General features: G+C 49.7%; 2 protein-coding genes across 2 annotated transcripts; one reads left to right on the forward strand and one right to left on the reverse strand.

Annotated features, from left to right (window-relative positions):
- Positions 1-14,217: 14,217 nt before the first annotated feature.
- Positions 14,218-15,315, forward strand: LOC126641374 (olfactory receptor 6C3-like). The gene has a single exon (XM_050317952.1). The coding sequence runs from the start codon at positions 14,273-14,275 to the stop codon at positions 15,221-15,223; it is 951 nt and encodes a 316-aa protein (XP_050173909.1). The 5' UTR covers positions 14,218-14,272; the 3' UTR covers positions 15,224-15,315.
- A 6,777-nt stretch (positions 15,316-22,092) lies between these two features.
- LOC126641375 (gastrula zinc finger protein XlCGF49.1-like) lies at positions 22,093-26,471 on the reverse strand. Its single transcript, XM_050317954.1, has 3 exons — positions 26,436-26,471; positions 23,301-23,376; positions 22,093-23,172 (listed from the first exon to the last, which is right to left on the reverse strand). The coding sequence occupies exons 2-3, from the start codon at positions 23,344-23,346 to the stop codon at positions 22,520-22,522; spliced, it is 699 nt and encodes a 232-aa protein (XP_050173911.1). The 5' UTR covers positions 23,347-23,376; positions 26,436-26,471; the 3' UTR covers positions 22,093-22,519.
- Between the last annotated feature and the right edge of the window lie 842 nt (positions 26,472-27,313).

Consider the following 27,313-nt stretch of genomic DNA (forward strand, 5'->3'; position numbering starts at 1 on the left):
AAGGCTGAATTCCTTGTGTTCCTTGTAGAACAGGCACTACAGCTCCAAGTGTGTTTCCAGGTGTAGGTTCAGACTCCCAGCCCCAGGCCCTCTGCAGACACAGCCTGGCTGCTGCCATCTTCTCATCCCTGAACTCCTGCCTTCAGGCCCGGCAGCAAACCCCAACACCAGATCCCTGTTCCCGCAGGGTGCTCTAGTGAGCAACGTCCAGGACTCTCTGCTGTGCACGGAGCATTTTTCCTGCCTGCTCTGAACAGCCTCTGGGCACGAGAGCACAACCTGGGTGGCTCTGGTGTCAGCAGACCCCAGATGCAGGTGGAGGAAGAAGCAGTGGCTGTTCTGCAGCAATGTCCAAGACAGACTGGAACGGTCCCCTCCCTCTGGCCTCCTTTGGTTTGATTTCTGACTGTGTCGGATGCAGAGGCTGCAATTCCTGAACTGTGGGGACCAGACCTGGCCACAGTCTCCAGGCACTGCCTGGCAGCGCTCCCTACGGTGGGATGGGCACGTGTCTGTGTCTCAGGCAGTGTGTGCTGCTTCTTCCTTTGCTTCCAAGCACACTCAAAACTCGCTCTTAAGCCAGGACGGTCGTGGGTTCTGCCTTTGTTTTCCCATTTGCCCATAAACTGGGCCATCTTCACAGCAGACCCCAAAGGACGGACTTTCCTCCATCCTGGAAGCTGAGCCATATGAGGCTCTGCTTCAGCTTCTGCTGCTTCTTCCTTCCCTTCCAGAAAGGCCTGGATTTAGAGTTCAAAAGCCCATGCATGTGTTTTTGAGGTGCCTGCATGGAGGAGAGGTTCAGCAGCTGCACCCCAAGGCTGATATCCCATCCCAGTCTCTAAGGATGGCAGCAGTGCCACCACTGTGGGACGCCTGAGTGTGGCAGGTGAGTCTGCCCTCAGGCCCAGCCATGGAAGTCAGTCAGGATGACAGGCTGCCCCTGAAGCTGCCAAGCGCTGCTGTGAGGCTGGGCAGTCAATAGAAAGCCCTTGTGGCCACTTTTCCTGAAGCCTTTGGCCAAAGCCCGTGCAATTGTGCCCACAGCATCCCCGCTTTTGGCATCCTGGCCGGTGTGGGTGCCTGGCTGAGGAGGTGCAGGCGCTGTGGGTGCTGCTCTCCTGTGCACAGCCTGCTGCTGGGGGCTGTGGGGCGGAGCCGCTCGGGCAGCAGCGCCCCATCCCCTCAGGGTCTCCCCCAGCCCTACCAACCTGCCCAGCAGCCCTGAAGGATCTCCACACGCACCTCCCAGCCCTCAGCAATCCACACAGCAGCACAGACCACACATGTTGCTTCCTGGCTGGGACAGGCCGTGTGGCCACCTCCAAGCACCAGCTTCTCAGGGATCCCCACAGCTCCAGGCTCTGCCCATCCGCTCTGCTGCAAGCGTTGAGGCTCCAGCAGAACCCCCCAAGGCCAAGGGCCTTTGGGGCACTTTCCCCTCCCCACTGCACACCTGGGCAAGTGTTGCTGAGCCAAGGGCCCTTTGTCCTCTCTTCCCCGATGCCCTGTGGACACTGGGGACCCAAAAAAAGCTCCTGGACCTCTGTGTATGAAAATATTTATTTACACTGGGGTAATAGGAAGGGTTTGAAGAGAAGAGGTGTCTTCCCCGCAGGCTGAGGTGGCCCCAGCAGACAGAGCTGCCTGGATCAACTTTCCTCCCAGCTACAGCAGCACAGGCGCACACAGCCCCACAGAGAAGGGCGCGTATTCCATGCCCTGCAGAGCTGGTCTTGGAGCTGCTGGAACCTGGGGTAGGGAGCTCTCTGCACAGCTGTAACAAGGCTGATGGTGTCTAGTGCCAGCTTTGAGACAGCAGGGCTCCTGTCAACTCTCAGGACTTGAAGGGCTGGAACAGAGAGGAACAGAGCCAAGGTCAGAGCCTGGATTGGTGGGGACCTGAGGAGCCCCTCCTGCCAGGGCCATCCCACCCAGCTCTTGCCGTGGCCAGGAGGGAGCAGGGCCGAGTGCGATCAGCCAGAAGGTGCTGCCCACCAACACCCCTCGTGCCCCTGAAATCTGTCTCTGCTCTGCCCATGCGGCCCCTCGTCCGTGCAGGGAGCAGAGCCCTCTGCAGCCAGGGCAGGATTGCAGCTCCCTGCCCAGGGTCTGAGCTCCCCTCACCAGCCCCCACTGCCCTCACTCACCGTCAGTGATGAGCTGCAGCTCTTGGTACCGTCCCCTCAGGTACCCCGCAGCGATCCCTGGGAACACAGATGCTGTCAGGGCCCCAGGGGTGTCACAGCTCCCCACCAGTGGCACTGCCAACCCGACTGTAATGAGTAGTAGTGGTTTAATTTACTCATCAAATTAGTAATAGGGGCTTACTCATTAAACTGTAGTGCATGTTATATTCTTATATATATATGTCATTATAATCACTGTTCTGTTACGGGTAAGAAACTGTAAGTTGTAGAATGCTTCATTAATCTATCAGCATTGTAAGCTGAAAAAGCATGAAGTTTGCAGTTCTAAAGCTAGAAAGACAAACCATTGTGCCTTGTTAAGTAAATATTTTTGTATCTTATTTTTCCAAAAAACTTATTGTCTCACAACACGCATAAAGTAACGAAAGAAAGGAGAAGGATTGAAGAGTCAGGAACTGAAACGATAGAGAATATCCAAGATGGACATCTGGAGATGCCTGCACGCTAGGCCTCAAGGTCTAGGGACTGATTGAAACTATGGGAGGAGAAAGCACCTGGCAACTAAAACGGACTTGCAAAGAAACCAACCAGAACCAGACCTGCAAACTCAGATCCAATAGAAGGAGAACAAGTAACTATGGGAGGCGAACTGATAAGGGAATAAAAGTTACTGGTTTTGATCACTGCGCTTGCATGCCATGAGTGGAGCAGAAGACTCCCCAGCCACCCAGCATGCTGTTTTGCTTATTTGCCTTTTCTATAAATCTTCAATAAATTTTTATTACTATATTTCAACTCAGTTTCATTTTACTTATAACACCACCTCGAAACAAAAGAGCAAAAACACGCTCACAGAACGACCACTGACAACAAGGGTCAGAGGTAACCTTGGATTCTGGCTGGCAGGAAAATGCTGACCTTGCTCGTCTGCACTCCGGTGCCGATAGCCCAAAGCAATGCTTGCATCCCACCTCGAAACAAAAGAGCAAAAACACACTCACAGAGTGACCACTGACAAGAAGGGCAGAGATAACCTTGGATCATGGCTGGAAGGAAAACGCTCACCTTGCTCGTCTGCCCTCTGGTGCCGATAGCCTCAACAACCGCCTGCATCCCACCTCGAAAGGAAGAGCAAAACCACGCTCACAAAATGACCACTGAGAAGAAGGGTCAGAGATAACTTTGGATACAGGCTGGCTGGAAAATGCTGACCTTGCTCGTCTGCGCTCCGGTGCCGGTAGCCCAAACCAGTGCTTGCATCCCACCTCGAAAGAAAGAACAAAAAGAGGCTCACACAATGACCTCTGACAAGAAGTGCCTGGAAGAACTGCAAAGACAGACCCACAAGAACCTTACATGGGGGATATGCTACGCTCTGCCCTGCACACCCTAGTGCTGCCCGTAAAACTCAGCCTCTCCGCTTCCCTCTCGTAAGAAACTTCACCTTAAACATCCCGTTCCCTACGCTCATTTCAAAAGCCCTCCCGGCAATTCCCAAGCCTCTACCCGGCTCTCACCCTCTCTCTGCCTCAGAGCCCTCCACTTATCTTGCAGAGAGACGAGCCTGTCAATCCACCTTCCAAAAGCATGTGCCTTCGGCTGCCTCAGGGCTTCCTGTAGTCCCTGGGTTCTTCTCTTCCTCAGCTCCAGGAAGGAAACCAAAATCAGTGCATGACTTTAGCAGCACATCGGCCAAACCCCAACCATTCCCTCACTCACAGTCTCCTAAGTACCCCTAAGTCCTCCTGTCACTGCCTCCAGCAAGAGGTGCAGCTTGCAGCTCCCACTGCATGGCACACCTGCAACAGGGAACAAAAGCTTTCAGTGGCATTTCTGACACTTCCCTGGACCCCTGCTCCTGCTCGATACCTCCCCGACTCACCTGGGACGCTCATGTCTTTCCAAAGAGTACGGGCAAGCACCTCAAAAGAGAAGAAGGCAACGCTTAAATGCCCAGCCCTGAACTACCCTGCCATTCTCCACAAGGCCAGCACCAAAGCACTTGACCTTGTCGCTCCGCTCCTCGACCCGTGGTTCTGCTCCTCTGGCAATACGGATGGCCACTGCAAAGAAACCACACAGGCAAAAGCAAATAGAGACGGATCCCCTCCGAGTAAAACATTCTGACCAACTTTCCCTCTCAGGTTACTTTACGCTCACCTCTTACTGCAAAGACCTTCTTTCCATTTCTGCTGACGCTTGTCAGCTTGTGCACCACCGGAAAAAAAGCAAATGACAAAGGATGTGCTTAGATTCACCAAAATTACAAGGCGCCACAAGTACCACCTGATTCTTACTGCCAGGAAAATGCTCACCTTGCTCGTCTGCACTCCGATGTCAATAGCCCCAACAGCCGGGTGCATCCGACCTCAAGAGAAAGAGCAAAAAAGGTGCTCAAAACATGACCACTGTCAAGAAGGCTCACATGTGGGGTCTGGTTTCAGGATGGCTGCCAGCAAAGCATCCTGGCAGTTGTAGTTTTTAAGTACTCTAGTCCACATGTGCAGTTGAATGCTTGGATAGGATTGGCTGATTAGGTCACATGTGTGGTGACCTGTCAGCATTGGAAACTTCTATATAAGCCCTTGTGTCTTCCAATAAAGCCTGGCATTTGTTCCATCCCACATTAGTGTCAGTGTCTGGTCCGTGAGACTGTTTATTTATTATATTATTACAACTGCTACATTTGGCAGCCAGACAGAACCTTGGAATATGAGTAGCAGGAAAATGCTGACCTTGCTCCTCCGCCCTCTAGTGCAGGCAGGCCCACCAACCGCCTGCATCCCCCCTCGAAAAAAAGAACAAAAACACGCTCACAAAATGACCAGTGTCAAAAAGGGCCAGAGAAAACCTTGGATTCTGGCTGGCAGAAAAATGCTGACCTTGCTCGTCTACACTCCGGTACCGATAGCCCAAAGCAATGCTTGCATCCCACCTCGAAACAAAAGAGCAAAAACACACTCACAGAATGACCACTGACAAGAAGGGCAGAGATAACCTTGGATCATGGCTGGAAGGAAAACGCTCACCTTGCTCGTCTGCCCTCTGGTGCCGATAGCCTCAAAAACCGCCTGCATCACACCTCGAAAGAAAGAGCAAAAACACGCTCACAAAATGACCACTGAGAAGAAGGGCCAGAGAAAACTTTGGATACAGGCTGGCTGGAAAATGCTGACCTTGTTCGTCTGCGCTCCGGTGCCAGTAGCCCAAACCAGTACTTGCATCCAACCTCGAAAGAAAGAACAAAAAGAGGTTCACACAATGACCTCTGACAAGAAGTGCCTGGAAGAACTGCAAAGACAGACCCACAAGAATTTTCCATGGGGGATAGGCTACGCTCTGCCCTGCACACCCTAGTGCTGCCCGTAAACCTCAGCCTCTCCGCTTCCCTCTTGAAAGAAACTTCACCTTGAACATCCCGTTCCCTACGCTCATTTCAAAAGCCCTTCCGGCAATTCCCAAGCCTCTACCTGGCTCTCGGAGCCCCTGGTGGTCTAGTGGTAAAGGCACCGCGCTATCACCGCGGAGACCTGGGTTCGATTCCCGGTCAGGGCCACTCCCGGGCAGGTGGGGCTCGTTAGCCCTTAAAGGCAACCCACCTACGTCCTAAGGACCTCGCTGCCACCGTCCAAGCTCGCTTGGCCCCGGCAGATGAGCCTTAGGATTAAAGGGTGGGCTCAGTTCCGCGCACACTGTGTCTCACCTAAAAAAATCCAATGCGCAGGCTGGAAGGTGTAAAGACCTTCCCCGGATCTTCGCTCGCGAAGACCGGCCATTATTATTACCTGGCTCTCACCCTCTCTCTGCCTCAGAGCCCTTCACTTATCTTGCAGAGACGAGCCTGTCAATCCACCTTTCAAAAGCATTGACCTTCGGCTGCCTCAGGGCTTCCTGTAGTCCCTGGGTTCTTCTCTTTGTCAGCTCCAGGAAGGAAAGCAAAATCAGTGCATGACTTTAGCAGCACATCGGCCAAACGCCAACCATTCCCTCACTCACAGTCTCCTAAGTGCCCCCAAGTCCTCCTGTCACTGCCTCCAGCAAGAGGTGCAGCTTGCAGCTCCCACTGCATGGCACACCTGCAACAGGGAACAAAAGCTTTCAGTTGCATTTCTGACCCTTCCCTGGACCCCTGCTCCTGCTCGATACCTCCCTGACTCACCTGGGACGCTCATGTCTTTCCAAAGAGTACGGGCAAGCACCTCAAAAAGAAGAAGGCAACGCTTAAATGCCTTGCCCTGAACTACCCTGCCATTCCCCACCAGACCAGCACCAAAGCACTTGACCTTGTCGCTCCGCTCTTCGACCCGTGGCTCTGCTCCTCTAGCAATACGGATGGCCACTGCAAAGAAATCACACAGGCAAAAGCAAATAGAGATGGATCCCCTCCGAGTAAAACATTCTGACCAACTTTCCCTCTCAGGTTCCTTTATGCTCACCTCTTACTGCAAAGACCTCCTTCCTATTCTGCTGACGCTTGTCAGCTTGTGCACCACCGGAAAAAAAGCAAATGACAAAGGATGTGCTTAGATTCACCAAAATTACAAGGCGCCACAAGTACCACCTGATTCTTACTGCCAGGAAAATGCTCACCTTGCTCGTCTGCACTCCGATGTCAATAGCCCCAACAGCCGGGTGCATCCGACCTCAAGAGAAAGAGCAAAAAGATTCTCAAAACATGACCACTGTCAAGAAGGGTCACATGTGGGGTCTGGTTTCAGGATGGTTGCCAGCAAAGCATCCTGGCAGTTGTAGTTTTTAAGTACTCTATTCCACATGTGCAGCTGAATGCTTGTGTAGGATTGGCTGATAAGGTCACATGTGTGGTGACCTGTCAGCATTTGAAACTTCTATATAAGCCCTTGTGTCTTCCAATAAAGCTGTCATTTGTTCCATCCCACATTAGTGTCAGTGTCTGGTCTGTAGGACTGTTTATTTATTATATTATTACAACTGTTACATTTGGCAGCCAGATATAACCTTGGAATATGAGTAGCAGGAAAATGCTGACCTTGCTCCTCTGCCCTCTGGTGCCGGTAGGCCTACCAACCGCCTGCATCCCCCTCAAAAAAAGAACAAAAACATGCTCACAGAATGACCAGTGTCAAAAAGGGCCAGAGAAAACCTTGGATCCTGGCTGGCAAGAAAATGCTGACCTTGCTCGTCTACACTCCCGTGCCGATAGCCCAAACCAGTGCTTGCATCCCACCTCGAAACAAAAGAGCAAAAACACACTCACAGAATGACCACTGACAAGAAGGGCAGAGATAACCTTGGATCATGGCTGGAAGGAAAACACTCACCTTGCTCGTCTGCCCTCTGGTGCTGATAGCCCCAACCAATGCTTGCATCCCACCTCGAAAGAAAGAACGAAAAGAGGCTCACACAATGACCTCTGATAAGAAGTACCTGGAAGAACTGCAAAGACAGACCCACAAGAATCTTACATGGGGGATATGCTACGCTCTGCCCTGCACACCCTAGTGCTGCCCATAAAACTCAGCCTCTCCGCTTCCTTCTCGTAAGAAACTTCATCTTAAACATCCCGTTCCCTACGCTCATTTCAAAAGCCCTCCCGGCAAGTCCCAAGCCTGTACCCGGCTCTCAACCTCTCAGAGCCCCCACTTATCTTGCAGAGAGATGAGCCTGTTCATCCACCTTCCAAAAGCATGTCCCTTCAGCTGCCTCAGGGCTTCCGGCAGTCCCTGGGTTCTTCTCTTTGTCAGCTCCAAGAAAGGAAACCAAAATCAGTGCATGACTTTAGCAGCACGTCGGCCAAGCGCCAACCATTCCCACACTCACCGTCTCCTAAGTGCACCCAACTCCTCGTGTCACTGCCTCCAGCAAGGGGTGCAGCTTGCAGCTCCCACTGCATGGCACACCTGGAACAGGGAACAAAAGCTTTCAGTGGCATTTCTGACCCTTCCCTGGACCCCTGCTCCTCCTCGATACCTCCCCGACTCACCTGGGACGCTCATTTCTTGCCAAAGGTTACCGGGCTGGCACCTCAAAAGAGAAGAGGGCAATGCTTAAATGCCCAGCCCTGAAGTCCCTGCCATTGCCCACAAGGCCAGCAGAAGAGCACCTGAGCTTGTCGCTCGGCTCCTCGACCCGTGGCTCTGCTCCTCTGGCAATACGGATGGGCACTGCAAAGAAATCACAGAGGCAAAAGCAAATCTAGACGGATCCCCTCCGAGTGCGACATTCTGACCAAAGTTCCCATCTTCGGTTCCTTTACGCTCACCTCTTACTGCAAGGACCTCCTTCCCATTCTGCTCATGCTTGCCAGGTTGTGCACCATCAGAAAACAAGCAAATGGCAAAGGATGTGCTTACATTCACCAAAATTTCAACACGTTAGAAGTACCTTCTGATTCTTACTGGCAGGAAAATGCTGACCTTTTTTGTCTGTACTCCAGTGCTGTTAGCCCCAACAACCACCTGCATCCCATCCTGAAAGAAAGAACAAAAGGATGCTTACAGAATGAGCACTGACAAGAAGGGCCAGAGAAAACTTTGGATACAGGCTGGATGGAAAATGCTGACCTTGCTCGTCTGCCCTCCGGTGCCGATAGCCCAAACAAACGCTTGCATCCCACCTCGAAAGAAAGAATAAATAGATGCTCACACAATGACCACTGACAAGAAGGGATGGAGATAACCTTGGAATCAGGCTGGCAGGAAAATGCTCACCTTGCTCATCTGCCCTCCGGTGTCAATAGCCCCAACCACCGCCTGCATCCGACCTTGAAAGAATGAGAAAAGAAGGTGCTCAAAGAATTACCACTGTCAAGAAGGGCCAGATGGAGGGTCTGGTTACAGGATGGGTGCTAGTAAAGTATCCTAGGAGTTGTAGTTTTTAAGTACTCTATTACTCATCTGCAGCTGAATGCTTGTATAGGATTGGTTGATGTGGTCACGTGTTGTGACGTGTCAGCATTTGAAACTACTATATAAGACCTTGTCTCTTCCAATAAAACACAACACTTGTAACACAGCACATTAGTGTCAGTGTCTGGTCCCTAGGACTGTTTATTTATTATATTAAAACAAGTGCTACATTTGGCAGCCAGAGATAACCCTGGATTATGGCTTGAAGGAAAATGCTCACCTCGCTCATCTGCCCTCCGTTGTCAATAGCCCCAACAACTGACTGCATCCCACCTCAAAAAAAAGAACAGAAACACACTCACAGAATGACCAGTGACAAGAAAGGCCAGAGAAAACTTTGGATACAGGCTGGATGGAAAATGCTGACCTTGCTCGTCTGCCCTCCGGTGCCAAAAGCCCAAACAAACGCTTGCATCCCACCTCGAAAGAAAGAACAAAAAGAGGCTCTGACAATGACCTCTGACAAGAAGCCTGTAAGAACTGCAAAGACAGACTCACAAAAATGTTACATGGGGGATATGCTATGCTCTGCCCTGCACACCCTAGTGCTGCCTGTAATACTCAGCCTCTCTGCTTCCCTCTCCTAGGGGACTTCATCTTAAACATTCCGTTCCCTACGCTGATTTCAAAAGCCCTCATGGCAATTCCCAAGCCTGTACCCAGCTCTCATCCCCTCTCTGCCTCAGAGCCCTTCACTTATCTTGCAGAGAGACGAGACTGTCAATCCACCTTCCAAAAGCTGCCTCAGGGCTTCCTGCAGTCCCTGGGTTCTTCTCTTTGTCAGCTCCCTGGATGGAAACCAAAATCAGTGCATGACTTTAGTAGCACATAGGCTAAGCCCCAACCATTCCCATAGTCACCGTCTCCTAAGTGCACCCACCTCCTTGTGTCACTGCCTCCAGCAAGGGGTGCTGCTTGCAGCTCCCACTGCATGGCACACCTGGAACAGGGAACAAAAGCTTTCAGTGGCATTTCTGACCCTTCCCTGGACCCCTGCTCCTCCTCGATACCTCCCCGACTCACCTGGGATGCTCATTTCTTGCCAAAGGTTACCGGGCTGGCACCTCAAAAGAGAAGAGGGCAATGCTTAAATGCCCAGGCCTGACGTTCCTCCCTTTGCCCACAAGGCCAGCAGAAGAGCACCTGAGCTTGTCGCTCGGCTCCTCGACCCGTGGCTCTGCTCCTCTGGCAATACGGATGGGCACTGCAAAGAAATCACAGAGGCAAAAGCAAATACAGACGGATCCCCTCCGAGTGCAACATTCTGACCAAGTTCTCCTCTCGGGTTCGTTTTTGTTTACCTCTTACTGCAAGGACCTCCTTCTGATTATTCTGACACTTGTCAGGTTGTGCACCACTGGGCAAAAAAGCATATGGCAAAGGATGTGCTTAGATTCACCAAAATGAAACCCATCGTGCTGCTGCGGGACAAGCTGACCCCTCTGCACAGTCTCTGCTGTCCCTGCCAGCAAAGTTCTGCGCAGGCTCTGTGCACGGGGACGGAGCGCTGACAGTTTTCAACCCCCACACTGTTCCACAAAGGCTGTGATGTCACAAGGCCCTTGCCTCGCACCCAGGAGATGGGCAAGGCAACGCAAGGACAGAGTCCAGGGACGGAGCAGGTGCAATGGGAAGGAAGTCCTTGCAGTAAGAGGTCAGTGAAAAGGAACCTCCTGAGAGGGGACCTTTGGTGAGAATGTTGCACTCTGAGGGGATCTGTCAGGATGTGCCTTTGCCTCTGTGATTTCTTTGCAGTGCCCATCTGCATTCCCAGGAGAGCAGAGTCACAGGTCCAGGAGCCCAAGTGACAGGGTCAGGTGCTGTTCTTCTGGCCTTGTGGGCAGTGGCAGGTTATGGCAGGGCTCAGCAATGAAGCATTTTCCTCTTCTCTTGGGAGGTGCCCTGCTGAGCTCTGGCTTTGCTGCTGAATTGGACTGGCCTTGGATGCTGCCTGGGTAAAAGAGTCTGGAGATGCTGGGGAGAGGTGAGAGAGAGGGGTCAGGCCGGTGGGATGGGGCTAGGGGCGCCATGGGCTGGGAACCGCCAAGACAGTTCCCTTTAAGGGGCCATATTTTGAGGTCGTTCAGCTTATCCATTGGCCACCAAGAATTACAATATTCAACCAGTTGCTCTGGCATCAGGGCGTTCCTCCACCCCCCAACCCCACCTTTACCTGTTCCTTAAAATACAACCTGCAGGGCAGCTTTTTGGGATCTCTTCTCTTGGGAATTGTGAAGATACAACGTTCCCATGTTTAACCCGCCAGGTAAAACCACCCTGTGAACACCTTTCCCAGCCTTTCCCAACCTTTCCTGAAGCTGAGATTTTATGGGCATCCCATAAATATCTCCCAATCTTACCCAAGCCTGCAAACCATGACAGAAACCTCTCAGCCTCACACCGCATCCTTCTCATTGGTGTACCTTATGTACAGGCAAAATACCTTAAAAACCAGTACCCTAAATTGATGTCCTGTTCTTTTTCCCAGAAAAGAAGGCATGGTGGACTCTCCAGACCAGGGAATTGGAAGATCTCCCCGAAACTCCTTTGGTACCCACTGCAGGGCCAGCAATTCCTCTGGTCTGCCGTGCTGGTGTTGCTTTGTCTCATCTGGGTCCCCAGAGACTGTCACTGAAAACTGGGGAATAAACTCTCTAATCAGGTGGTTAGGGTGGAGAGTTGACCTTACTTTATTCAGTGCTGAGGGGACATGGGGATTGCTCTCTAACACATGGGCATCAGTTCTCAAAACTTTGAACTCTTTATACATTTTAGCAAACAAAGGAATTTGTGTCCATTGACTGACAACTTGTTTAGTTCTCTGCATTATTCTTATTCTCTCTTCTATTGGTCATGGATTTCTCACTTTACATGATACTTAGTCCACCGTTTTTGTCATTTTCTTATCTTTCCCCTAGATTGGCAGAGTCTCAGTAATTGTCTGTGTTAGTTTTGTCTTCATATCTGGTTTCTCTAAGTGACTTTGTGGTTTAAAACTTCTGCATTCTTGGTGTCCAGGTCTCAAAACCAGATTTCTCTCCCAGATCTCTGAATTCTGCCAGGCCTTAAACTATTTAATTTGTTTTTCTAACCAATGGGCATGGCCCAGAACTTTTTCATCATCCATTATCTATGTCACCAATTCACTCTCCTGCCAACAGTTTCTCCCCACTGCTGCGTGGGCTCCTTTGACAAGAAATGGAACTTGTTCAGCAACAAGTCCAGTCCTGTTTCATATTTTTCTTGGCGATCTGCATGATGGGATCAAGTCTTCTTTGAGCAAATGGGCAGATGGCCCCAAGCTGGGTTGCAGTGTCGATGTGCTGGAGGGTAGGAAGGCTGTGCAGAGAGACCTGGACAGGCTGGATCTCTGGGCCGAGACCGTGGGCATGAGGTTCAAGAGTGCCTTTGGTGCCTTTGGTGCCTCTGGCCACAATAACCCCCTGCAGCTCCAGGCTGGGGGCAGAGTAGCTGCAAAGGGTGGGAAAGGCCCTGGGGGTGCTGGTCAACGAGGCTGAACCTGACCCAGAGGGTGCCTGAGCCAGCTGATGCTCAGGTGGGCAAGAAGGCCAAGGGCATCCTGGCCTGGATCAGAAATAGTGGGGCCAGCAGGAGCAAGGCAGGGATTCTTCTGCTGGACTGGGCACTGCTGAGGCCACAACTGGAGTGCTGTGTCCAGTTCCGGGCCCCTCAATTTAGAAAGAACATTGAGGGGTAGGGGTGGGCTGAGAGCAGGGCAATGGAGCTGGCTAAGTGCATGTCCTGTGAGGAGCAGCTGAGGGAGCTGGGGTTCTTCAACCTAGAGAAAAGAAGGCTCAAGTCTGACTTGCTCACTGTCCACAACTTCCTGACAGGAGGGTGGAGCCAGGTGGGGCTCAGCCTCTTCTGTGCGCCAACAGGTGATAGGACAAGAGGACATGAGGACCTGCCTGTCAGGGGATGTTTGTCAGGGGCAGGAGCAGGAATTTTTGGACAGAAACAGGGATTAGGTATTGACATGGGCTGCCCAGGGAGGCGGTGGAGTCACCGTCCCTGGAGGTGTTTAAGGAAAGACTGGACATGGTACTTAGTGCCGTGGTCTGCTTGACGTGCTGGGGATGGGTGGAAGGCTGGATGCCAGTTGATCTCAGAACTTCTTCTCCCCACGGCATTTCCAATCACTCTATTTTTGGAGTCACGGGCTCTGCTCCTCTCTGCCTAAAAATAAAATTGAAAGATGAAAGGAAAAAGGCCCATCTTTAATGCACATTTTTTTTCTCCTGCTTCTTTCTGTGAACTGGGAATTTTGATTTAAAAGCATAACAACTTTTAATTAATCAGAGATTTGAGACTCGAACAGTGAGTTTCATCCACTCCCCTGCAGGTGCTTCTGGGAACTTGTTTTCTCCAGGCTCCCTCTATAGTCAGTGGAGACAAGAGAAGGCTCTGCAGGCTGGGTTCTCCCAGTCTAAAATTGGCAGGCAAAAGAAAGCTTACAAATCTCTTCCTGGCACTGTTCTCTTGCTCTGCCTTTTGGTTGGAACCTTTGAGAGCAAAAACAACGAGCAACTGTATGGAAACAAGTGCCTTTTTGTGCAGACGGGTGTGAGGTGGGACTCTGTGACACCCTGTGTGGATCCATAACAAATGCTGCTCATTATTTAGAGGACTAAAAAGGCAAGTCATACTTGGTCCTATTCTGCCCTCCCCTCTCTTTTCCTGAAGAACCAGAGAGCAAGAAGCTGTGGCAGAAAGCAGGGGATTGCAAAATACTTGATATTGATTATCTTGAAACCAACAGATTCTCGGGGATTCCCAGTGCAAAAGGCAAACACTGAAAAGTAGAAACAAGAGCTTTAAACATACAGAGTGGATGTGATTTCATGGATTGGCATTTGTGCAGTAGAAGAGAGGTTTTTGGCACATAGGTGTGACAGATGTTTGCAATAGATGTGAGTGAGCTTGGAATTTCCCAGGAATGGGGTGAAATGGCCAACAGCCTCTTTAGAATCCTCTGCTCTGGTGAAAGAAAAAGTAGAAACAAGACAACAAAATCCCTGAGGACTCCAGGTCAAATGTGAAACATAAAAACCAGGGGGTGAGAATTGCTAGAAGGACGATCTCTGTGCTATACAGGAAGACTGCAGGAAAAGAAAGGAACAGACAGGGAAGGATAGAACATTTTGTCCAGACTGTGAAATTATCACCCTGGGTTTTGCCACGTTCCTATCTCTGCAGGAGGAACTGAAATTCAGCATGGGAGCAACAAATGAAACAGCAGTTACTGAGTTCATCCTAGAGGGTTTCCCAGAGCTTGATCAAAGGCTGCAGCTGTTTCTCTCTCTGATCCTTCTGTTCATGTACCTGACAACAGTGACAGGGAATGTAACCATCATTTTCCTCGTGCATGGGGATCACCACCTGCAAACCCCCATGTACTTTTTCATTAGCAACCTGGCCTTCCTGGAAATCTGCTTTACATCCTCCACAAGCATCAAATTGTTTGCCATCCTGAGTTCTGCTCAGAAAACCATCTCCCTGAGCAGCTGCTTTGCCCAATCCTATTTCTATTTTGCCCTGGGTGGCACAGAGTGTGTCCTGCTCATTGTCGTGTCCTTTGACCGCTGCATTGCCATCTGCCAACCCCTGCACTACGCTGCCACCATGCAGCCTCAGCTCTGCCTCTGCCTGGTTGTTGCTGCCTGGGTCATCGGCTTCACCCTCCAGAGCTACCACCCGCTCTTCCTGTCTCAGCTGTCCTTCTGTGGCTCCAGCAGGATCCCCCATTTTCTTTGTGACAACTCCCCCTTATTCCAACTGTCCTGCTCTGACAACAGCCTGCTTTGGAAAATAGACACTGCTTTCATATCATGTGTCGTGCTGGGTTCCTTAGCTTTAAATCTGGCATTTTACATCTGCATCCTTTTCTGTATTCTGCAGCCTCCAGCAGCCTCTGGAAGGAAGAAAAAAGCTTTTACTTCCTGTTCTTCCCATCTCATCACCTTATCCATTGCATATGGGAGCTGCATTGCTCTCTACACGTGTCCTTCAACAGATGCTTCCTTGAAGACCAACAGAATTGTAGCTTTGCTGAACACAGTGCTGTCCCCATTCTTAAATTCATTCATCTACAGCTTTAGGAATAAGGCTGTGATATTGGCACTGAACAAATCCATTGCCAAGACAAGAGCAGAGCTCTTCCCCTAATCATGATGCATTTCTGGACATAAATTCCAAGGATCTGCTCTCCCATGTTAAACAATACCAGGGCATATGTTTGTAACCTCCAAACGTGGAGGCCTCGGGAGATTTATGCTCTTGTCAATTTGAGTCAGGTTAAGTGATAAGAAGCTCATCTGCACACCCAGACAGGACACTAACAGTGGTAGGAGGAGTGACAGGGCAGTTCATGCTCTACCCTGGCTGCTCCATCACCTGCAGAGCCATCAGCTCACCAGGAATCCATCTCCAAACAGAGAGAGCACAGAGGAACAGTGGCAAGGGACAACACAAATTACGGGCTCCTGAGAAAGGGACACCATGTCCCAGCTCCTTCCAGGGCTGCCCTGGCAGAACCATCAGCCCTTTTGTCCAGGTTTGAAAGCCCTAAGGCACTGAGAGCAGATCACCATTTGAACTGGGAGGATTGTTGCCTTGGAGTGTAGGACACATTCTGGGATGCAGGGGAAGAGCAGTTTTGGATAGCACAGGGCTTGAGGGAAGTTGAAGGGAGGACCCCAATCAGTGCAGTCTGTTCTGTCTTCTCATTAAACTTAATTTCAGGCCATTTCAGTCAGTTCTTTAAGATGTGTTTACGTCCCATACAGGGCAATATAAACAGACCGGCAATAAACAGTGTGGAAGTTATTCTACAGGGCTAGTGAGAAGAAGAAATATTCTCCCAGTGAAACTAGGGTAGATTAGGCTTGATGCAATCAATGGGCACTCAGTCCACATACATGATGTACACAAAGTCCTCTCCCCAGGTGAAAGGGAGAAGAAGCAAAGGCGATATTAATACTGAAGTTCTTGTTAAAAGTATGGCCTTCAGTACAGAATACACACAAAAATTATTTCCGTGTACATATTTCAAGATAACAAATAATTGGTACCACTCTAGGTCTGTGAGAATATTCAAAGGCACAGATACATGCAATGAAAGCAACATCATTTCACCATTTAATACATTTATAAGAACTATGATCACAATAGCCCATGATATCAACAATGGTTCCACTGCATCTCCTTTAAAAATGAAGTTTTTAACAGCAAAATTATATAACATTTTCTTATGTCACACTGGGAAATATAATCACAGACTTATTATATCAGAGTTTCTAATTTCAATTCAGATTTTTAATAAAAGTATTAACTAATCAATCAATTTGAAATCCCATCCTCTTTCCCTAGCTCGTCTGGAGCGGGGAAGCACTATTCTCCTCTTCTCTCTGACTTTTTCTTCTCAATCTTCTACATGCAATTCTTTCTTTCTTTCTCTATCGATTCCAACACTGTTCTTATCTTTTCCTTTTAAAGATTACAAAAGTAACTTCCCTCTTCCGAAGCCATCAAAACTAAAGCGGCAGACTTTTCCTTTCATCACAGCAGACTCCGTTTCTTCAGTTCTCTCTCTCCCCCCTCCCTTTTCTTTTCTCAGTTCTCGACACTGTGGTGTCAATTTTGGCACGATTTTTGTTCTTAGATTTAAACTTGTTTTATGGGAAACTTGGTAAATTTTTTTCTTTTTTGTTTCATTTACTTTAACTTTTTTTTTTTTCCTTACAATAAAAAACTATTTTATTATTTGGACTTTTGGGCCAGTTTGCTGAGGCCTGTTCATGTATACTTTTTGGGCTTCTTTCAGTAAGCTTTTTGAGGCCTCTGTTTTGCCTTTTTTTTTTTTTTTTTAAATATTATTTTAGGCATGATTTATAAAGTGGATTATTAGTAATATTTGACTAGTTGGGGTGTTAGGATTAATGCCTAAATATTGTTGTAAATTTTTCTTCAGTCTTTTTAACCATGCTTTAGGTGTTTCATCTTTTTTGTTGATTTTTTAATGCTTTTATATTTTGTTCATGGGGGCTAGTTACTTAAAGTCCCCAGATTAATGAAGTATAATAATTAGTTACGTGTTGCCAATTTAGGGCTGAGTTACAGTTCCCACTGGGAGGGGCGTTGGATTGCATTTTCTCCCAGGTATATATATTAGGTTTTAAAATTTGGTTTAACTGTTTTGTTGTTCCCAAGAGGTTTTCTAATAATAAAGTTCTGACTTCTCTCAGGGTTGTCCATCTCCTACAAGTTTTAGTGCTTTCGGGATTTTCACACCTCTGATCTGACAAGGCAGTGAGATCTGCAGACGGGGGGATGTGTAATGGGGGACTCAGCAGTGCTGTGGAAACAACAACTGAAGGAATTTGAAGAGGGGTTTGAGGAAGGGGGGGTAATGGGGAAATTCAACGGTGCTGCGGGAACAGCGACTGAAGGAGATTCAAGAGGGTTTGAGGAAAGGGGGGGAGTAATGAGGGGCATAGAGGGGGGGCCATAAGGGATTTTCATTTGGGTTTTTTTTTGGGTTTGTTGACACCCAATCCTCAGAAGACCCAAATACGGGCCATATAATATGGGGATTAGAGAGTGGCTTCTCTCTCCAAATTTCGATATAATAATGTATCATCTTTTTCTTAGATTTACTTTTCTTCCTAGGGGAATTACTCTAATGTTTTATCCTTAATCTTAATGGGCTTTGTGGGAAATATCGGGTAACTTATTCTGTTTTCCCTTCCCCATGGGATCAGAAGGCTTGCTTTTTCTTCTGTCCCATCTTCTAAGGTGCCTTGAAACGTACACACACTCGCGTTGTCTCGATCGTGACTTGTTCCCTCGCGGGCCATGAGAAATGCAGTACTAGAGAGTCCACACTCACTTGGTCTCGTACCGAGACCTCTCACACAGGCACACCTTAGGATCACCTCCCCAACCAAACGGCTCACCAAAAAAGAAAACTCTATACTTACCCCTCCCTGGGGTCTTCGTTTGGTCTTCGTGTACAAAATTTAAGGGGTCTGCAGATTTTTTTGCTTTATTATCGAAATTTTACTAGGTTCATTGATCCAGGGTTTGGTGAGAACAGCCTTCAGAGCAGGGCTATCCGGAGATAGGGCGCCTCCCTGTTCTGCAGGAGTCCACACCAAAGCAAATTGGATTCCCGGCCAATGCACCAAAATTGTTATAAGTTAGTATAAGAATTTAGACAACTCAATTACAATTAAACATTGATAAATTTATTAAGCAAGCGATAATAAAGCAAAACAGCGCTGGGTGGCCTGGAGGGCAAGTACCCCGCCGAGGCACACCAAAAATGTAGTAAATGTTCCTTTTTATACATTTCCAAGTCCCGAGTTTTGAATGCGGTTGTATTGAGGCTTGAGTTCGTGGCTCGTTGTTAAGTGGTCATCTGGCATTTGTCAGAGATGAAAGGTGCAGTTCTTATCAGTTGTAAATTTTATTGATACTGATACTTGTTTGTTTAGCAAGGTGTCTGCAATTATTTTTACTGACACTTGCTTGATTAACAGGATGTCCATGAAACTTATCTTGTTGAATTATAACAAAAGTTCCTTATTCCCTCATACACATAAGATTTTATAAACAAAGTTAACCCTTCTATTACAGATGTGTCACCTGAATGGTACATGCAGAGGAGGCAAAATTATAGAAGAGGTGTTTCCAGGCAGAGAAATCTGTCCACCACATAAAATACAAAATGTAGCAGTTGGGTAATGCTGTTTTCTACACTGACATTTCACTGAATTTGTGTTCTGCTGTGTGTTTGTTACGTGAAATGATTCTGAAAAAACAGATGTAATTTCTCTTTCTTGGCAAGTTATGTGATGGATTTTTAATATATAGTACTTATATTTACTTTTATATTACATGTATTTTTACAAGTATCTTTCAGTAATCATCTTCTTGTTCCTCAGTTACTATTAATTGTCATTAAACAGGTTCTCACTTCAATCCATATTTTTAACCTGGAAGGCAATTTGGCTTTTCTGGAGTTCTGAGTGTTCTGATCTGCAAGCGAATTTGATTTGTCCGTGGGACTGAAAGATGTCATTTTAAGACACGGCTTGGGGGCCAGTGCAAACCTGCCTGCTGCCATCCTGGGGGACCACAGCTGTATTTTCACTTCAGGGAAAGGAGAAACTGCCTGCTGCACTCACTGCTAGATTGCCAAAAATGTGACCGTGCAGCCGGTGAGGTGGGAAACACCACGTGTCAAAGAAGAAGCAGATAATGAAGTGAATCACCTTTGACTCATCTTTCTTACTCCTTGTGAGTATGTTAAAGGCCTTCAACCTTCAGCAGTGCAGACATTAATATTTAACTTCAAAAAACTAAAGGGGGCAGGGAAGGGGAATGTGGTACAACTTTATGGCTGTTCCCACAGCCCTAGGAATGGCCCTACTAGGTTAATTAAAGATAAGTCTCTCACAGATCACACTGGGACACCAAAAAGGGTGGAGTTTGTATGCTGAAAACCATTTTTCCCAAGAACTAGCTATGAACACTAAGTCCAAGTCATTAAATGCAGTAATAAATGGGAAATAAAGAAATTAAGACAAAAATCCAAATTTCTGTTAGTTCAGTTACTGGTACAATTATGGTGCAACCTATCCAATCTCAGTACAAGGAACAGAACACCAGAATTTTATTCAATATCAGAACACCGGAATTTTATTGTGGGTTGTCCTGAGGGCTCACTGCACTTTTGCAAATCACTAACTTTATGTCTTAGTCTGCATAAGCCTTAGTATTAAGAAAAAAAAAAAAGGCATTTTTAAAAATCATTAAGTAGATCTTTTGAGGAATTTTTTTAAATCATTTACATGGAGTAGAATTCCCCAAGAAGAATGAGAATTAAGTGCTGATATCTCTCTTAAATAAAATGAACTGGGGGCTTCTTGTTCCGTTCTAACTCTGAATTTCTGAGCCATACCTTTCATGCTAACACTCTGCAGACAAGAGTTTTCCAGTTAGTTTTCACCCTTTTTCATAAATTCAGTTGCTTCCAAGCCAAAACCTGAATTGATCAATCTCACCCTGTTGTACTTTAAAGGCTTCTTTCAACCTGGAGTTGTCTGTTTGGCCCTAATAAACATCTAAAGCTCAGGCACAAGGTAGTTTAAAAGAGTATATCATTCCAGCACAGGCTGCAAAAACAAATCTAAGAGAAAATACCCTCCACTGTTGCAAATTTCTACTCAGACAGAAAGTTGAATTCCTCCTTCAGAAAAGCAAAAATTAGAATTTCCAGATTTTCTTAAAAAAAAAAAAAAATCAAACAAAGAAACAAAAAAAAAACCCAAAAAAACACATACAAAGAACCCAAAAACAAACGAAAAAACAAACCCAAAAAAATACACACACACAACAAAAAAAAAACCAAACAGGCTTTTTAACTTTCATCTTGCAAAAAAGCAAAGTACTTATATGCTAGAAAAGCTCAGACATCCTGATCCTTACAGACAGAACAAGGAAATACATATGATAAAATATATTTTAATTGCATCCCAACTGAAGGCACTGAACCATCACTAATGTTGTTAACAAACATTTATAATCCAGCTGCAAGGGTTTGAAATTCATGGAGCAGGTATGTGGGACTGCCACCAAACAGTAATTAAACAAATTAATAAATAAATAAACACACTGCAGAGGAGCTGGGAGGGTCTGAGGATGGAAAACTCAGAGAGCTGCCTGCAAATCCCCTTCTGATGTTTCCCAAGGCCATTAGTTGTGCTTAAAGATGTTGCCTAAATGGCTGTGGGGAAAAAAAGACTCCAAGCCAAATTAGGTAGGAGATAAGGATACAAAAGTTTTAATGAGCCCCCAGGCTTTCTGGAATACCCTCATCGCGCACTCCTGAAATACAGATGTCCACAGTTTTTATAATGATTTTCACCCAATCCCGTCCAGCTACCACCCAGGTTCTGCCCCCGCCACGCCTCTTGGAAATTGGGTCTGGGGGCGTTTTGGGACCCCCTCTTCTTCATCTTCATCTTCCTCAGAGCACGTAATGTCCTTGGAGGCCTTCCAGAATTCTAGGCCTGAAGGTTGTTGGGTCTACGGTTATATCTTGTTCCGTAGGGTTAGGGTGTTCTTCTACAATTCTACCTTGAAAAAGAGACTAAACAGGCTGTGGAATTTAGGGAATTGATATGGGAATGGGTAACAGGGGTTTGAGCTGGTGTGTTAAGGGTAAAGGGATAATATGCTGCTACTCTAAAATCTACATTTACTACATAACTACTTCTAAGGTCTACAAAAATAAAAAAAATCAAAACATCAGAACTCCAAGGTATCAACTGCCTGGGACAGGGGCGTGAGCGGTGAAACCACACATGCTGCATTGCAGAGAACTAAAGCTGTCAGACCCCCTGCAGCTACAGAGACAACATCCAAAAGCTGCAGAGACAGAGAAAAAAAGGCAGAAACTGCTTCTCCTCTGCCACACACCATCAGGCTCGGTGGGTAAAGGAAGTTTTCAGTGGTATCTTTTCTCTGCATCTAGAAATAATCTTAGCATTTTCCAACCTTTTCTTATTTTTTCCTCGTTCTCTTTGCATCTCTCAGCAATTAATAAAAATCAGTTTTTGGTATCAACACATAACTTGGGTGAGTTTTAATTTTGCTCAACGGAATATTTGAACCTGAAGTTCTTTCTGCAATATTTAAGCAGATTGTAGAAGGGGACCCTGGAAAAGTGAGAGTAACAGGGAGAAGAGTGGAAAAGTGGGGGTGGTCTCGCAGGTCCGACAGTCCCATGAGGAGTCTTTGGGAACAGGAGGATTTAGAAAAGGGAGGTGGCCCCCCTGAGCTCCCAACTTCCTGTGGGGTGCTGGGGGCTACTGGATCCAACCTCAGCCTTGGGTTATGCCAATGTTCAGTTTAGAGGAATTACAGAGGTGGGACTGAACCACTTTTGTTTCCCAGGTTTTAATGATGGCAAATCACATCTATTGATAGAAATGAATTATTTGGGGTTACAAATGATCAGACAAAAGATCTTCATCAGAATTATTTACTGCACAATAGAAACACCAAAACTACCAGTAGTACAGCATAAGATAGGACAGTGCTCTACACTAAAGCAACTGTTGAAGCAATTCTACTCAAGCTGGCACCAAAGCAAGAATTATTCATTAGAGAGGGATGGAACTCCCCCAGACCAATGCTCGTGGGGAGATCTCTGCTCTCAACCTCCAGCACTGACCTTGGGGAGTCCCCAGCCAAGGCAGGAATCTCCAAATACCCCCCCAAGGAGGGTTCTGTTGGCACAACCTGCCCCTGGCAAAGGGGACTGACCCTTTCTGCTAGAAATGGATGGACTGACAGTCACTGGACTCCAGAGGTTGCCTCACAATCAGGGGGTCATTCAGGGTGGGAGCAGCGGCCAAAGCTCATCCCGCAGTTGGGGCATTCGTAGGACTTCCCTTACTCGTGGGTCCGTTGGTGTCTGGTCAAGGCAGAGCTGCAGGTGAAGCTCTTCCCACACTCCCCACACTTGTAGGGCCTCTCCCCGGTGTGGATGCGCCGGTGGGTGACGAGGGTGAATTTTCGGTTGAAGCCCTTCCCGCAGTCGGTGCAGCGGAAGGGCCTCTCATCTGTGTGTATCCGCTCATGCAGGAGGAGAGTTGAGCTGGTCTGAAACCTCTTCCCACATTCCAAGCACTTGTAGGGCCATTCCCCAGTGTGGATGAGCTGGTGGGAACGGAGGTAGGAGCTGTCCCTGAAGCTCTTCCCACATTCCCTACACGTGTAGGGCCGTTCCCCAGTGTGGATGTGCTGGTGGGTGAGGAGGTTCCAGCTCTGGCTGAAGCTCTTCCCACATTCCAAGCACCTGAAGGGTTTCTCCCTGCTGGGAGGTTGCTCAGGGACCACCAGCTCGGAGCTCTGGCTCAAGCTCTGGCCGCCTTCCTGGCACAGGACGGGTCTTTCCTCCTCAGAGCTCCCTGGGCTGGCTTTGCATCTCCGGGCCTTTTCCTCCCCGCTGCCTTCCTGCGCCGGGGAGCCCTTCAAAACGGCCTCTCCCACCAGGCTCTGCTGGGGGGATTTGTCCTCCATGCTCTCCGTCCTCAGCTCGGGGCCTGAGGCAGGAAGGAAGAAGGACAGGCAGGGGATTTCTCTCTGGCCCAGAGGGAAGGCCAAGGACATCCTCCAGATCCAGCCCCGAAACCCAAAGACAGGGCCAAAGGGGCACTGACTTCCTCCTCACCTGCCTGGAGGGCCCGTGGCATCTTCCTGGAAGCCTCCTCCTCCATCCGCCCAAGCTTTGGGAAGGACAAATCCTGCTGGGGGGGAAAAAGGGCTGAGTGCGTTGGCTTGGGGGTTCCTCCTGCCCAAGTCCATCTCTAGAACTCACCTGCCATCCTGGGACCATAAAAACCTCCTAAACATCACTATTTAGCCCCAAAAAACCCAATCAGGAGCTCCTCCTCTCTGGTCTCTCCACTTTGGGATTCTGGAGGTCCCCCCTGTCCGGGCTGCTGGGAGTCCCGTGTGTATTTGGGGTCTCCCCTCTACAGGGTTCCTGCCCTGTCCAGGCTGCTGGAGCTCCCAGGAAGCCAAGGCTCCCCCATCTCCCAACTTCAGGGTTCTGGGAGACCTCCAAATCACCAAGATTCAGCCCACAAAAACACAAACTATAAAGATTCAGGCAAAACCCCCTCAGAAAGAGCAAGAAAACCCCTGCCCCACAAACTGCAAAAAGTTGAGATTCAGCTGAAATATACTCTAAAATCTGAAGATTAGGCCAAAAAAATCTCCCCCACAAGTTCCCCCTCTCTGGTCTCTCTCCTATGGGGTTCAGAGGTTCTCCCCTGTCTGGGATGTTGGGGGTCCCACTTAGGGATGCTGGGAGTGTTGGGGGTCCCAAGGGTCCCTTCTCCTCTGACTCTCCCCTTCGGGGTGGTGCTTCCCAGACATTCCCCCTCTCCAGGTTCTCCATCTTGTTGTCCCAGGGATCCCAGGGGTCCCCACTCTCCAGGCTTCCCCTTCTCCGCTCTCCCCGTTTCAGGCTCCTGGGGGTCCCGGGGCTCCTCCCTCTCCATGCTCCCCCCTCCAGCCTGCCGGGGGTCCCCCAGCTCCGGCATCGCCCGCTCCGCCCTCCACCCTCGGCAGCTCCCAGGGGGACCCCAAAACTGCTGTGTCTCCCCAGCCAGCCCCAGGCTGACAGTGGCCCTGACCCTGTCCCTGCTCCTCCCTGCAGGCTCCGTGGCCGGGCACACTTTGTGTTCCTGGGTGCCACCAGCTCAGCAGCTGCAGCCGCTCCAATCAGCGCCCCCAGCTCTGCAGCAAAGCCCCAGCTCACCTGGCACACAGGGCATGGACACAGCACCTTCTCGCTGCTGGGCACTCCCAGCTCAGCCTCTTCCCCAGCACGGGGCTCTCCTGCCTCAGCACCACCTCTGCCTTCCACTTCTTCTCAGGGCCACCTCAGGGCCAGCTCTGGGCTCACCTCCGGGCCATTGCTCAGGGCCACCTCAGGGCCTGCTCTCCAGGACAGGAACCTTGCAGGGAAGGCAGATGATGTGCAAGCCCAGGGGGGCCTGCTTGCACTGGCCTGGGGGCTTCTTTCTCCTTCCACAACCACCCCACAACTTCTCCTGCTTTTCTAACCCCACATCTTTGCAGACTGACCTTGTCTCTCTGTCTGCACAGACACATCTATCCCCTGTGGACAGAGCCTCCAGCATGTGCTGCCCTGGCAATGGCACCCAGAGAATCCCAGAACCAGCCGGCTTGGAAAAGACCTCCCAGATCATCAAGTGCACCCCTTGATCCAACCCCGCCGTGGTTCCCAGACCGTGGCCCGGATGCCCAGGGGAGGGGCTTTGGGGATGAGGGCTCTCCCAGTACAGTCCACTGTGTTCCTGTCCCAGGGTGCTGGGTGATCCCTCTTTGTTGGGGGTTTGATTGGGATTTGGGGTGTTTTGGGGGCCTCTGGGTGCATTTGGGGGAGTTAAAAGAGGTCTTGGGGGAATTAGGGGGTAAAAGGGATCTGAGGGGGAGGTGATTAAATGAAAAATGGGGGTTAGGGGACATTTGGGGGGCCTTACTGGGGTCTGGGGGGGACAGGAGGGGCAGCACCATGAGCAGGTGATTCCTGAGACCCCCCTGGTATCCCCAAGACCCTCCTGCTGTCCCCAGTTTCTCATTTGACACCCCGAGACCGCTCTGGTGTCCCCAATGTCCCCAGGGCCTTCCCAAAGCCCCAGTTCCCCCCTTGACACCACCTGTTCCACTGTCCCCAAACCCCTCCCCACTGTCCCCAAAACCCATCCCTGATGTCCCCAACCCTCCATCTCCCCCCAGAAGGCCCCCCTGGACCCTCTGACCCCCAAAACGGCCCCGTCCCCCCACACTCACAAAAAGGTCAAGGGCATCTGGGGACACGTTGGGGACACTTGAGGGGCTTTTGGGGACACTGGGTGATTACTGGGGGATACTGGGACACACTGGGGGGAACCAGGGGGCACTGGGAGGGACTGGGGGTTATTGAGGGATGCTGGGAGGGCACTGGGAGGGACTGGGTGATTACTGGGGGATTACCAGGACACATGGGGGGACACTGGGAGGTTACTGGGCCATACTGGGGGTTACTGGGTGCTCACTGGAGGATCATTGGGCCATACTGAGGGGTAGAGGAAGGTCACTGGGAAACATTGGGTGGTCACTGGGGGGTTACTGGGCCATACTGAGAGCTACTGGGAGGTCACTGGGCTATACTGGGGGCACTGGGATCCCTTTACCCACATGTGGTTCATCTCCCTCACAAGACTTTGGGTGGCACTGCCAGGACTCCTCCCCTGAGGGCTGAGAGACCTCCTGAACCCCACTGATAGGTTTTAGGGGACCCCCGGGATCCCCTCCCTGTGGGGTCTCTGTGTGCTGAGTTTTGGGGGTCTCTGGGGTTCGGGGGAGGCATCGAGACCCGCTTTCCCTGCGGTCGGTCCACCCAGACGGCAGGGGGCGCTGCGGCACGAGCAGCAATGGCGGCGCCGCGTGGTCCTAATGGGAGTTGTAGTTTGCTCATGGGGACTCCGCCGGCGCCTGCGCAGTGCAGCCATGGCGTTTAAACCTCTCTCCTGAGGGGGTTCCATGGCCCCAGCCCTTTCAGGGACCCCCTAAACCCCTTCAGGCACCTTCACCCTCCCCTCTGAGCGCCCTCAGGACACCAAATCCCCTCCGCGACACCCCGAGAGCCCCTCACGGACCTCGAAACCTCCTCGGGAACCTCCGAGCCCCTCCTCTCCACTCTGCCGAGCCCTCCAGCCTTCCCGCCCACAGCCGCGCTCCCCGCAGCCCCGGAGCGCATCCCCAGCCCCGCCGCAGCCCCTGCCAGGCTCACAGTGCGGAGCAGATTCCACTGTCGCCGCCATCGCTTTCCCCGCAGCCACCGCGGGGCTGTGCGCGCGCACCGCGGGTAGAAGCCCCGCCCCCTTTTCCGCGCGGGGCACGCCGGGAGTTGTAGTTGCAGCGGCTCAAAGCTCCAAACTCCCCCAGACTCAATTCCCCACGGGCGTTCCTGGGGCAGAGCGGGGCAGAACCGGGGCGGGGACGGGACGGGACGGGCATTGGGTGGAAATCATTATAAAAACTGTAACCCCTGCGTTGGAAGGGATGGGTGTGGGTTTGTATTCCTGGAGGCTGAAAAGTCACGAAAACCTCTGCTTCTTCTCTGACTTCCTACCTAGTTTGGCCTGGAGTCTTTTTACTCTACAGCCTTTTAGGCAGCAACGTTTATGGGGTTTATGAGGACATGGCCTTTATGAGGAGAGCCTCTTATGAGGTATTTGGGCTTTCTGAGGACAGCACCATTGTGACCTGCATGGGTTTTATGCACAGAGATCTTTTATGATGAGAGCTCTGTCATGAGGTGTGTGGGGTGTATGAGGACAGTGCTTTTATGACATTTATGGTGTTTATGAGGGCAGAGCCTTTATGATGTTTGCCCTTCTGAGGTGCACAGGCTTTATGAGGACAGAGCCTTTATGAGGTTTATGGCATTTATGAGAACATCTCCTTTATGATGACAGCCCCATGAGGAGATTTATGGACCTTATGACGACAGGGGCCTTTTGAGGCCTGCACTGTTATGAGGTTTGTGCGGGTTATGAGGACAGTGCCTTTATGAGGCTGCATCATTGTGGGGTGGATGGGTTCTATGAGCACAGAGACCTTCTGAGGCCTCCCCAATGTGAGCTGGATGGGCTTTATGAGGAGAGC

This window comes from Myiozetetes cayanensis, unplaced genomic scaffold (assembly GCF_022539395.1).
Source record: "Myiozetetes cayanensis isolate MyiCay16 unplaced genomic scaffold, myiCay2020 scf208, whole genome shotgun sequence".
NCBI lineage: Eukaryota > Metazoa > Chordata > Aves > Passeriformes > Tyrannidae > Myiozetetes > Myiozetetes cayanensis.

Bases quoted from the DNA above. Each gene is read 5' to 3' on its own strand.
- LOC126641374 (XM_050317952.1), top strand. From the start codon at position 14,273: ATGGGAGCAACAAATGAAACAGCAGTTACTGAGTTCATCCTAGAGGGT.
- LOC126641375 (XM_050317954.1), bottom strand. From the start codon at position 23,346: ATGGAGGAGGAGGCTTCCAGGAAGATGCCACGGGCCCTCCAGGCAG. The intron at 23,173-23,300 runs GTGAGGAGGAAG...TTCCTGCCTCAG, and splicing joins GCCACGGGCCCTCCAGGCAG to GCCCCGAGCTGAGGACGGAG.